Here is a 13,715-nt window from a genome sequence, read left to right as displayed (position 1 = left end):
TACATCTACAACATTAAGTGTCAACAGATCTAAAAATGTAAGGAACATGTGGTAGCCTATCAAAATTTCACATGATAAATGTAAACCAATGCACATGTAAAATAACTGAAACATGCCATGTCGAGTGTTAAAAGACGAGCAATTTACATTTAAATGTGTTTTCTGTAAAGGTAAATTAAGAAACGCAGTTTGAAGCGTTTCAGATACATGAGGTGAACTCTGCAGAAATCCACTCAGCGTGCTTGTTTTGTTTAGTCAGGCTTCTCCAGCAAGTCGTTCACTCAACGACGATTGGCTGCTCGGTCTAAGTTGGCTCCGCCCCCAAAACACGGATTCGCGTAGACCTCGGGCGCCTGTGATTGGCACGTTGGCACATGTGAACGAGAGTGGGCGGGGACTGAGAGACGGAGTAAAAGGGGGAGTTGCACTAGATGTAAGAAAGGAAAACGAGCGTGTGTCGATGAGCACGTTAGATCATGCGGCTCGCTCCATTATGAACTGTGTAAAGCACTGGAGCTCATTTATGAAGAGGACCAAACATCCACACAGAAGGATTTACTCTCTCCGAAGTTTGGAGCAAAGAAGTCAGGGGGAAACATGGCTGAAGGTATTCTGTGCTTATTGCGCCGCAGCCTGTGCGGCTGATCCAGTCTGCGCACTGGGCTCTTCAGTCCGCACTGTTGTGGCTCTTTCATTTCATTTTTACATTCACATTTTTGCCATTTAGAGGATGCTTTTATCCAAAGCGACTTACAGTATACAGTTCAAGCAGTTAAGGGTTAAGGGCCTTGCTCAAGGGCCCAACAGTAGCAACCTGGCAGTGGTGGGGCTTGAACCAGCAACCTTCTGCTTACTAGTCCAGTACTTTAACCGCTAGGCTACAGCTGCCCTACTTCTTGTTTACTTCTGCGTATTCTATGGAGTAGGATTCGAGCTTTGTTTGCCTACGCCACACTTTCGATTGGCATTTCAGAGCGCCTGGCACACCTGTTTTGTTTATGTTGGGTGCAGTAAGCTTGCTCTAAGCCTAATTGTAGTTTGCACCCCTGGCTTCATGGGCAAACTGGCTATTTCCAAAACACTTAGTAAAATGAATAGCCAAATTGGCCAAGACACACCTTTCCTTGAGTACACTCGGGTTAATAGGTCAATAGTGATGTTACCCTGAGGTATCAGTGGTAGCCTAGTGGGTAGGGCTACCAACTAAAAGGTTGAGAGTTCGAATCCCAGCTCTGCCGTGCAGCCACTGTTGGGCCCTCGATCAAGACCCTTAACCAATGGCTGACCCTGCGCTCTGACCCCAGATTCCAAACAAGCTGGGATATGTGAAGAACGAATTTCGTTGTACTGTACACTTGTATATGTATGTATGACAAATAAAGACATTCTATTCTACCCTCTTAGGAGGAGTGGGGAATGGAGGAGACAACCTTCGGACGTGTCCCGAATCTCTGGAGGACACTGGCACCTCGCCCACGTACGGCACAGGCCACTGTAAGTGGTTCAATGTACGACTGGGTTTTGGATTTATATCGATGACTAGTCGCGCAGGAACTCCTGTTGATCCTCCAGTGGATGTGTTCGTTCATCAAGTAAGTTCACCTTACAACAGAATGTTACACAACTTATGTGAGTTCATGCTTTTATAAATTTCGGGCCTGTTCCAATGGGCCTAGTTTCTCTTCTTTTCTTATTCAACTACTGAAGGCCGATAATTTCCCTCAGGATAAATAAAGTGTCTGTCTGTCTGTCTGTCTCTAAAAAACAGTGACACCAGCTCTGCTACTTCCCCTCTATTACACATAATTGCCATTTTCACTTCTATTTTAGTGGGTTAGAATATTTCTAAACTCTCAGCATTGAGGTTTTCTTGGGGGTATGAAATACCACCCCTATTTTGTACAAAATGGTCATGTCTTTGTCTTTCCCAACAAAGGTACATCCGCAAAGAAGGTCACACACTGTGGATGTACAGTTGAAGTCAAAAGTTCACAAATACTTGAATTCCTGACAGTCTTTCATTGACTAAATAAGTTTAGCAGCATTTTCATGTTGTCACGTTCATTTTCAGTGTGACACTTTTGTCCTTTTAAGACAAGGCCCCTTTAAGGCAATGGGGGGACCAAATTTAATGGAGGGTGGTACTGCCATTCTGAAACACTGCTGACATATCAACAACTGATGGGAACACAGACTGATCCTAACATTAAGCAAAGTGGAATGGGGGGGGGGGGGGGGTCACTTCTCATAAGTTTGTTTTGCCTTTTTAAAAAGTATATCTAAACACACATTTTATAGATGTTTTTTTTTGAGTATACAGTATGTTGCATTTTGCCAAACATAGCATACTGTAAAAGTAAGACATCAGATTTTACTCCATAATGTCATAATATGGTACGTATAGCCTATTTACTGATTTACCAAAGCTGCAGCCTTTTTGTGCCCATATAGATAGTACTAGTTTGACTGCACTTTCAAGACTAAGCCACATCAAATACGATGAATGAGCCTAGATAACACTGTATATATCTAAAATCTCAGATCATAAGATTTCACGGTTCAGGAATGTTATTTAAAGCCATTTCTAAGACACTTAGATCATCTATATATAAAAAGAAATCAGTAAGGACATGAAACATTGGTCTTTTTGCCAAGCTGAGAAGAAAACTCAAACTGTGACCTTAATGAAGAATTTGTCTGGATAATGAGATTTTATCTAAGATCTACCAACATTCTCACCATTTCTGAATGGCTAATATTAAGCTAATATAAAGCTTGAAAAAATTGATTTCTTAAAGTCCTGACCTGCCAAGTAGCATGGTTAAAAATTTAATCATAATTTTGCCAAAAGCTTGTTAAGAGCAATTTGAAGTTTCTGTTAAAGGACATTTAACCTAGAATTAAGTTTTGTTTTGATTTTTAGAAAATTAAATATCTAGAAAATAACTAAAATTTGGGCATTTTGCCTCAAGAAAGTTTTATTACAATTCAACACTCAAAAATCATTGTAATTAGGAGACTGATGCATGTCTGTTACAGGTGTATATAAACTTTTGACTTAAACTTTACCTCGGTGCAGTGTGGTTTTCTCCACATAATGTTTTCTTGTTACATGCCAATTTGACCTTTTGTTTTTTGTACAGTGGTTATAAATGTCTCACCACCAACCTTAATGACAGTTTAAACAAGATACACCATTTCCTTTATAATTAACCCAAAGCCAAAAAGGCCTGCTGAATAAAAACAGTTGTATTATTCTAATGTGATATATTAACTATAGGTGACATTCATTCTTAACTGGCTTTACCCACACTGTTGGTGGACAAAAAGTCTTTCATCTCTTGACTAGTCTTTTACCTCACAATTTAGTCCCCATATTTCAGGGGGTGGCACAACATGATAATCTTTATAACTAACAAGATTTATGGCATTGTGTAGTTGTAACTGTCATTGTGCTGTATAATAGTAATTGCATTTCATAGATAATATTTCATTTATAATTTTTTGTTTTATTTTTATTTTATTCTACTTTATTTTTTTATTCTATACACTGTACTAGAGCTGCTGTAACTCCTGACCTAAATTTCCCCCAGAGGGATCAATAAAGGAATCTTATCTTTTCTTATTGTTTAACATTTGTTGCTTACGTACATTAGTTATCATTGATAAAACATGAATCTTAGTATTTAGAAATAATACATAATAATGACAAAGTAACATTATTAGACACATGACAAGCTGTTTATCTACTTTTGATATCTGTAGTTACATGAATGGTACATACATCAAAAAGCTTCCTACAAATGCAGTGGAACAGAGATCTGGTACTGATGTTACTCTATTAACTTTACATCTGATTTATAAATGCTGAGGTTCATGATCTGGTGATAGTAACTAATGTTAATTAGTGATAAAAAATGTTTAGTAAGGAAAACATAATGTAAAGTCTAAAGTCTATTTATTTTAGTAAATTTATGTGCATTTTAGTATTTTTGCAGAATTGTGCAAAATTTATTCATGAAAATAAAATTAAATATAATCTAATTAGTTTTGGGGGGAATCCTGATTGCACTGAAGTGTAACAACAATTTTCCAGACCATCTGTTAAATTAAATCCAATTATATATTTCTGTCATTCAAACTAGTCTTTATTCACTATATGTTTGAATTGTTTTGGTGTCTTTGAAACTTGAAAATTTATTTAGCCAAGAAGTTGAAAAAGTTGTCTCTTCAGGGTTTTACCTGTTTTTTTGAACACTTTGATAATGTTAGTAATTGATGTTTAAAGGTGGTCTAGGTACTGAAAAATTCCTGAATGTTATGTTTCTAAGTTTTAAAAAGTGGTTACAAAGAAGCAGTGTTATAGATATTAATAATAATTTTATCAGTATGCATAAAAATGTATGCTAGTGCGGTCTACAATATAAAGAAGCTAACGTTGCTAGCTAATAAAATGTAGTTAAGGACTACTGAGTACTGATTATTAATGTTTATGATTGATTCTGTTTGTAATTTCTTTACGGATAAATTAGCAGGGTGGTTTCTGTGTTTTTGTGAGTCACAGATGTTTATAAAAATACTATAAGACCATTTCACTGTTTTATAAATTGCAACATGAATAACAATTTTGTTCTTTAGTAGAACACATTTCTTGTTATTTAATTTTTTTTTAAAGAAAAAATTACATACGTATTTAAATATTATGAAAATACATTAAAAGTAGTTGAAGGTAAAAGGCACGATCTAACACGTGCAACAAGTCATCATGCAGAACTATTACTCCAGTAGTTATTTACATTTTGTCATTTTCAGTCAGAACATGTGTTTTGGCATCATTTAAATGCAGGTCAAGTTTATGTACCTGCACATAAAATCCAAGTGTGTTAAATAACTGTGCAGGTACCTTGAAAACAGTGGATATACTCTAGCTAGCACAACATTTTTTTAAGTTATCTTTTGCTTCTTGTAAATAATGAATGCTTTCTAAATTGTATAAGATATGACTTTATAAATCACTTCAGGGAAACTATAGAGGCTAATTGTATTTGCCTTTTAAAAAAAACTATGCTTATATGGCTTATAACTCGGTCAAGAGGAACAAATGTAGCTATTCTAAGCAAAATAGCAAGGTAATGTGTTTGCTAACTGTGAGGAGGTGACAGGAAACAGCTACTGCTAGATAGTTTTGCTAGGGATGATAATTTTAATTCTTTCAACCTTCAACATTTTATGTTGTTGTGATCTTAAGTTTAATATTGATTAACACAAACTAACTATGGTATTATAAGCAAGTTAAAATTCTGTACTGGCCAGTAGCGGAACAGAGGGTTAAGTAAATGCAGCACAGGTTTTTTAGCATTGTGCTTCTGCTTTAGTTTACACTTTTTGCAAAGTTCTTCATATCAGAGCAGCAATTACAGACAGACAAGATGCAGAATAGCCAGAGGGTCATTCTCTTTCTACAAACTGCAGCTACAGTCAGACTTGTTTGCTAGTATTGGCATGATTTGCTGGGTTGTAAATGTGTGGTCAAGTACTGAAGCAGTTGTACAGATTGGTACATCCTACTTAGATCTTTTATTATTAACAATTCTTGGCAAACCATTACATAACAGTAAAGTGATGGACATACCCAGAACTTAAATTTGTAATGAATATATATGAAACATAAGTCATATTTTTATATGTTAACCTAAAAATATTATTATGTGTAATTTTATATGTGAGGATTAATTACTATTACAGTTTTAATCAGCTCTAAAATTGCAAATAGGCAATATGTAATCAAGGTGGCAGGCTTGATGCCATTTAATTGTAATATAGTTTATGGATGGATAGAACTAGGCACTTCCTAATGTAATAAACCCCCACTGTGTACACATCTTAATTTACGTGGTCAGGTTCTCTTTGCACCCTGATTTCTTTGCCACTTGATATCTATATTATAGATATATTTTAGCATGATAAAAACATTCTAGAATATTCTAGGACATTGATTTTGAGGCTTGCCTGACCAACATCAGTTCCCAGCCATACAGATGCTCTTTTGACTGAATGGGCACAAACCCACAGACATAATTCATCGTCTTGTGAGAAGCCTTCTCGGACGAGTAGCTGTTGTTATAGTTAAAAGGATTACTCAAATTTAATACTATTCATTAATAGTATATTAATTATAATTAATAATTAAGTATATTAATAATGTGTAATATTTTCCCCAATTTTATTTATTGCATTTTACCAACATAACCAAATTAGAAAGGATTTTCTAAAATTGAGTTTATTAGACCCTAATTTTGTGCTCACAAACCTAACTATCAATGTATATACATTATTCGATTTCTTTGGTGGCTTTTCTTTTCTGAAAATGAGTTCAACTTATTTTTAATTTTAACTTTTATGCTTGTAATGGGGAAAAAATAGGAGGAGTATCTGTTCTTGTAAGAAACATTTATGTTTTTAATTGGCAGGCAATTTCTAAAGGGTTTAGAAAAATCCATATTGTTCTTTGCTGTAGTATATGAATGTGGGTGAAGGTTTTATTCTAATCCCTTCTCTTTAAGGTAAAAGTATGAGGAAGTAACAAACGTTATTCAGCTGCTTTTTCAGTTTCAGAATTACTTGAAGCTGATACCTGTACATACAATCAAATCTTTAGCTGTATGCTTCAACTAATTTCTTTTGTCTATTAAAACAGTTACATTTAATAGTATGTTGAGAAGACTATGTGGGCCCCTGTTAAGATCAACCAACAGCCCATTTCTCCATTTGGCATGTAGGCCCCACCCTTCTTGGCTAATACCAGGCTTTGTTTCTCTTACTTGTGGGCCTTTTTCACTTAGTTTGTTCAAAAAAAGGGGGGAAAAGAAAAAAGCTACCTTCAGTTCACGTGACTTCCTCTTGTGAGTCATCCATATATGCTGGATGTGTGTTGGGAGGAGCTGAAATGCCTCTGAGTGAGTGGCCTCTCATTCCTGCCACAAACCGTTTGTAATCTCTTATCATTATTTCACTCTTTTCTAAACTCACATCTATAGAATACACTGAGTTTATATTCAGTTTACAGTTACAGCAGTCAGTTTGTAATCAGTTTGCAGTTGCTCTTCAAGCTAACGTCTTCCTAATCAAATTTACATGATATTAAATATACAAATGTATATTTGTTTTTGTGCATAAAAGTTATATACATATACACATTGACGCACTATTTCAGACTGTTGTTTGGATGAATAGACAGCCCTATGTCATGCTTTAATTTTGTCATGTTGATCTTCCAATAAAAAACGTAAAAGAAAGTAAAATATTTTCTGCAGTTTATTGCAGAATTGTGCTGAATTTAAAATGCATGTAAACATTAATTTTGTATGCCATGTTTTATGTTTGCCACTATGATAAAAAAAACTTCTGCTTATTTCAAAGCAGAAGTTTTTTTACATGTACATGTTTAAATCAAACAAAACATGGAATTTAATCAGGATCAATATATTTTTCATATTCAGTTAAATGTCGTATGTGTTCATATTGCATAAGAGTACAGTATTGGTTTTATATCAAGGATGTAAAAATAAACTTAATCCTTCATTATAGGTGCTTCTAATATAATGTAGTTTGATATTTCTATGCAGTGATCAAAAGATTTTCAATTGTTTAATTGCTATCAAATTATTATAAATTATGATAATAATTATAAAATATTATGCCGTTACATTCTGGGTTTTTTTGCTTTATTTTCGATTGTTTTATTTACATTCTTAAATTATACATTTCGATTTTTTTATTATGGAAAAGGACTTAATTGTTTGTCTATAAAGTGTTCAGAATTTTAAGGTAAATTTATTATTGTTATAAATTGGATAATTTATAATCATTTTTACACTATAAACAAACAAAATTGCATTATTTAATTTTTGATTATTTAGTATTTTATTTTTAATACAATAATACTAATTAAATAGTCATTGATGTGACTATATTTATAGTAAAGTATTATTTAATGGCAAATTATGACGTGAGATAATGTATATTTAAAATTTATTTTTAAAAAAAGGTTTCCATGTATGAACTTATTTCTTTGTACATGTTATATAGAAATTAAACGATTTTTAAAAGAAATATTTTAATTGACAATTACCTATGTGCATGTTTTGTAATAAATATTTAGTTTAAATGATTTTAACATTTTAACTTAATTGAATAGTTAACCAGAAAAGCTGTTTTTTGATTAAATAAAAACATTAAGCTAATAAAACCACATTTTTACCAAGTTATTGCTATTTATTTAGATTTTTTTATATTTTCCGTTCAGTCATGGTGTGTAGCGTGCAGTAGATACAAAAGAACAAATATCTAAATTTGAGATCGATTTTTGTCATTATGTCTGTAAATGTACCTTTGTATACACCTAACTATATGTTTATTTTTCTTTATTTATACACAGGGTGTTTTTTTCTTTTTTTCTTTTATTTTAGTACTTTTTTTTTTTTTTACAGTTTCCATGTCCTGACATTCTTATAATACTTTACAGTCATGTATAGGAATAAATGGTGTGAAATGGTGTTAGTTTTTTTTCTACATTTAATTTTGAGAGATTTTGAAGATGTCATAAGTCACAATACATGTCATTATGTCTATAAATGTACCTTTATATACAACTAACTATACGTTGTTTTTTTTCCTTATTTATACACAGACTAACAGGTTTTTATTTTTTATTGTGAGATTAGATAAGATAAGACTTTATTGATCCTCTTGGGGAAATTAACTTGTTACAGCAGAATGAAAGCAGGAAAAAACAGAACAAAATACAACTAAGTGAAAAAATATTGCACACAGTGTAGTTATTTACTCAAAAAAAAAATTCCCTTAAAGAACAGTGATGTACATATATTATCGTAAGTATTTTACTACAGTTTCCATCTCCTGACATTTTTATAATACTTTACAGTCATGTATTTAGGAATAAGTAGTGTAAAATGGTATCAGTTGTTGTTTTTTTTGTTTTTTTTTCTACATTTAATCACATGGTCTCTGATGCTGCTTTTTGCTGTGTCTCAGAGTAAGCTGCATATGGAAGGTTTTCGGAGTCTAAAGGAAGGCGAGGCGGTCGAGTTCACCTTCAAGAAGTCCTCCAAGGGTCTGGAGTGTGTGGGGGTGACGGGGCCTGGAGGAGCTCCCTGCATTGGTAGTGAAAAAAAACCCAAAGGGAAAAGCGTGCAGCCAAAACGAAAGCCAAAGGGAGATCGGTGAGTGAGCGAAAATGTGCCGGAAATGGCATCTAGATTCGTTTGATTGGTGTTTTAGTGACTGGATCTGGAGCACTGATGAGAATAGGGTACTTTTTTTTTTTTTTTTACCATGAGGGGATTTATATATTTTGTACTGTGTTATTTTGAGCATGATGCAGGATCCAGTAGATTCTTATGGAGCTCGGTGTTCGGTGGGTCTGTGCCTGTTGCCATGGTTTTAGCACAATTGTGTAAGAGCCTTTCTTCTCTACGAAATTGTTTTTGTTTTTGCTTGGTTTTGGGAAATGCTTGAGTTGTAGCATCATCTTTGTTGATAACCGCACCCTAGAATATACGTCTATACAGTATATATCTCAATAATTAAACGTCTTAGTCATTGTGGTCAGATTTAAAAATGTATCAAATTCAATTCTGATAAGGATCCAGTGATTCTGAACAATACTGGCCATGATACAGATTGTGTGCAATACGGTAAGCATTGGATCTGTGCTTTCTTTATACTTACATTTAGCAGACGCTCTTATCCAGAATGACTTACATAGGTGCTTTCACAGTAGACATTACCTTACTCTAGTTTAAGTATAATTTATATAAATATAAATTAATTACATCATTTTAACTATTTAATTATTTTAATCTAATAATAGGGTATGGTTTCTCAGCTATATCTCATCTCATGTCAGCTGTCTTTGCAAACTATAGCAAATCAATTGCTTAAGCATTCTACAGCAAACCACTTTTGAAAGCACCTAGAGCTGAAAAGGGCGCAGGAAAGGGCAGTGATGTCCCAAATTCTACAGCCCTTCCCCCTTCACATTCTAATTGAAGATGCAACCATGCAGAACCCCCAAAAGCCTCATGTTCAACCATGAAGAAGTTAATTATCTTTAAGCAGCAGCTGGTAAATGCATTAGGTGCGTCGACTGTTTAATTAAATTATGAAAATGACCAATCAAACTTATCAGCAGTGGTCATGTTTGGCTGCAGAGCTCAAACGCAGTTGTGGAAAAACTAATTAGCCAACGGAAAAATGTTAAGCAGCAAAGCTTCCGTTTTTTTTTTTATTATTTCCAAATTTAGACATAGCCAGTTTCAACCCACTATCTGACAGGGCAAAGGTTATTGTCCCTAAAAATAAAGCCAGTCACTAGATATTTTTAAGCATGTGTCTCCTTTTCATGGCAGATACATTTGGTCTATAAAATGTACTTACAGTGCACATGAAACAGCCCTGCTATTGGAGGTGCACTTATCAATGCACTCTCAGTACCAGTCCCAGGCCCAGATAAAAATATGAGAATTGTGTCAGAAAGGGCACCCGGCATAAAAACCATGTATGCAGACCAGGTCCACAGTTCCCACTTCAGCATTGAATTCCCTTTCGTGGATTCAGTTACTCTCTGTAATCCACAAACCCTACGAGATCGACCCTACCATAAAAACGGATAGAGCTCAATATTCCAAAAAACAATGGAAACAAATTATCTACGGTACACAAGATGCTGCATAGGACACACTAAATTCACCCATACCCATACCCACCCACTTGCCCCCTTTGTGGATCAAGAACTTCTATTAAACACATCCTCTAGTCATCCCGGAAGATGAACACCATCAGAACAAAATTTTATCATACAAACAACTACAAGGAAATCTTCACCTCAGTACCCCACAATAACTGCTTAAATTCTTGGAAGCACTAGCACTTAAATACGAAATACAAAAACAATTAAACTCTACACCCTCATAATCACACAAACACTCTAACCACTATACACACAAGTAAAGAAAGCAAATCGACTCCCTACTTCGATGTTTAAAGAATATATTATCCAGCCATGACATTAGCCATAGAAGCTGACATGGCGTTAAGAATTAAACTAACAAACTCTCTGTAATACACATTACAAAAAATACACATTACTGCAGCATGTTATAGAATAGTCCACCAACAAAAATTTCTACACTCACTGTCCATTTTATCAGCTCCACTTACCATATAGAAACACTTTGTAGTTCCACAATAACTGACTGTAGTCCATCTGTTTGTCTACATACTTTTTATCATGCTTTCACCCTGTTCTTCAATGGTCAGGACCCCCACAGAGCAGGTATTATTTAGGTGGTGGATCATTCTCACCACTGCGGTGACACTGACATGGTGGTGGTGTGTTAGTGTGTGTTGTGCTGGTATGAGTGGATCAGACACAGCAGCACTGATGGAGTTTTTAAATATCGTGTCCACTCACTGTCCACTCTATTAGACACTCCTACCTAGTTGGTCCACCTTGTAGATGTAAAGTCAGAGACGATCGCTCATCTATTGCTGCTGTTTGAGTTGGTCATCTTCTAGACCTTCATCAGTGGTCACAGGACGCTGCCCACGGGGTGCTGTTGGCTGAATGACCAGAAGGTGAACAACTCAAACAGCAGAAATAGATGAGCGATCGTCTGTGACTTTACATCTACAAGATGAACCAACTAGGTAGGAGTGTCTAATAGAGTGGACAGTGAGTGGACACGGTATTTAAAAACTCCATCAGTGCTACTGTGTCTGATCCACTCATACCAGCACAACACACACTAACACACCACCACCATGTCAGTGTCACTGCAGTGCTGAGAATGATCCACCACCCAAATAATACCTGCTCTGTAGTGGTCCTGTGGGGGTCCTGACCATTGAAGAACAGGGTGAAAGCAGGCTAAAAAAGTATGTTGAAAAACAGATTGACTACAGTCAGTAATTGTAGAACTACAAAGTGCTTCTATATGGTAAGTGGAGCTGATAAAATGGACAGTGAGTGTAGAAACAAGGAGGTGGTTCTATTGTTATGGCTGATCGGTGTATATAGGGTTTGGTGTTGTGGTATCAGGCATCCAAGGAAGTTTTGGGTTTTGGGATATAAAGAAATTAATGATATTAAAGGTCTATGAACATTATTACAGTTATTAAAATAATACCCATAATATGTGGACAATTTTTGCTTTCCTACAAGCAGGGTTTGCATATAAAAAAAGGCCACAGCATCTTAAATTTCAGCCATCTAATTAAATGACTCACATTTGTCTTACATCTGATTGCTGATCCAGCTTGTTTCCTCTGACAGCTGTTATAACTGTGGTGGTCTGGACCATCACGCCAAAGAATGCAGCCTCCCCCCTCAACCCAAGAAGTGCCACTACTGCCAGAGCGCCACGCACATGGTGGCGCACTGTCCGCACAAATTGTCTTCAGCAGCTCAGGGAACTTGCAGCTTAGAGCCACCTGCCTCAAACTCTGGCCAAAGTCCAAGCCCCCGAAGAGCCTCCCAGACATCTCAGGACTGCCCGACCCCTAGCAAAGCCTCGGCTAAAGATCCTACACCAAAAGCTGCCTCATCTCAGAGAAAAAAGAGGAAAAAATGAGTCAGTACATCAGTACGGGATTCTCTCAGGCCATCAAGTCTTTTCCAGTTACTCATCATGAGCGTTCTGCTGCACCCACCCTACCTCAGACTAATGAGTCCTAGCTGGCATCTCAAACCCAGCGTGAAGAGGAACAATTGCTGCTGTCTTTATTCTGAATCGACTGTACTGTGAACAGAAGACTGATAGTCTAAACTTTAATTGTAAAAGACTTCATGCACAATATACATCTACCTAGAATGTATTTTGCTGATATAGCTGTTATTCAAATTTTTACTATTTAACATGAGTGCAGTATGAAACGTTTGAAGAATCTACTGGGTTTTTTATTTTTATTTAGTATGCACACTGAACAATCTTTAGCCAAAGAATAGAAGAGATTGGGGTTCTAACATGTGTCTTTGGGATTTTTTTTTGGAGGGGTTTTGTTTTTCAGGACTTTTATAATTTTTTTTAATATATACATCATGAAGTCAACATGAGCAGCTTTATACCACCCATTCTCCTGAGGTTTTAGAGTGATGGAAAGTCTAGATTTATACTTGCTACCTGACTGTGCATACGCGTTCACAAACAGCTGCTATGCATTCAGAGCCGGCACAACAGGGGCAGAAGTGCAAGAGGTGCAGTCGCCCACAGGTCCAGATGATATACGGGCCCATGTAAAATCCATACGGCACATGAAAATGTGTATGTAATATGTAAAAAATGACTAACATTTTCTACTTTCCTATCAAATCTCAGATGTGTTTGACTAAGGAACTGATCCGGAGGCTCAGCCTGCCCTCAGCACCATGACGGGCATGTGCTGGTCCTGTACATGTTGCCTTTTGCATATTCAGTAGATTGAAAATGTAGTTCCCTACCAATTGCATCATTCAATTATTCATTCATTCATTTTCTAATCCGCTTATCCAGTAAGGGTCGCAGGGGGGTTCTGGAGCCTATCCCAGCTTTTTCAATGCGCGCAAGGCACACAGTGACACCCTGGACGGGACACCAGTCCATCACAAACCCATTCACTTATAGGGCAATTCAGTGTCTCCAATTAACCTCACTTGC

At 35.8% G+C, this 13,715-nt stretch overlaps 1 protein-coding gene across 1 annotated transcript; it reads left to right on the top strand.

The window, feature by feature from the left end:
- The first annotated feature begins 597 nt into the window (after positions 1–597).
- On the top strand, positions 598–12,653 carry LOC134310689 (protein lin-28 homolog A-like). Its single transcript, XM_062992316.1, has 4 exons — positions 598–607; positions 1,405–1,592; positions 9,055–9,242; positions 12,356–12,653. Exons 1-4 carry the CDS (start codon positions 598–600, stop codon positions 12,651–12,653), a joined length of 684 nt encoding a protein of 227 aa, XP_062848386.1.
- Positions 12,654–13,715: the final 1,062 nt, after the last annotated feature.

The sequence above is a fragment of the Trichomycterus rosablanca genome, chromosome 3 (assembly GCF_030014385.1).
Source record: "Trichomycterus rosablanca isolate fTriRos1 chromosome 3, fTriRos1.hap1, whole genome shotgun sequence".
Taxonomy (NCBI): Eukaryota; Metazoa; Chordata; class Actinopteri; order Siluriformes; family Trichomycteridae; genus Trichomycterus; species Trichomycterus rosablanca.
This window is presented reverse-complemented; position numbering and strand designations above follow the sequence as displayed.

Coding starts and splice junctions, on each gene's coding strand:
- LOC134310689 (XM_062992316.1), top strand. Junction 1,593..9,054: donor TGGATGTGTTCGTTCATCAA/GTAAGTTCACCT, acceptor GCTGTGTCTCAG/AGTAAGCTGCATATGGAAGG. Junction 9,243..12,355: donor CGAAAGCCAAAGGGAGATCG/GTGAGTGAGCGA, acceptor TTCCTCTGACAG/CTGTTATAACTGTGGTGGTC.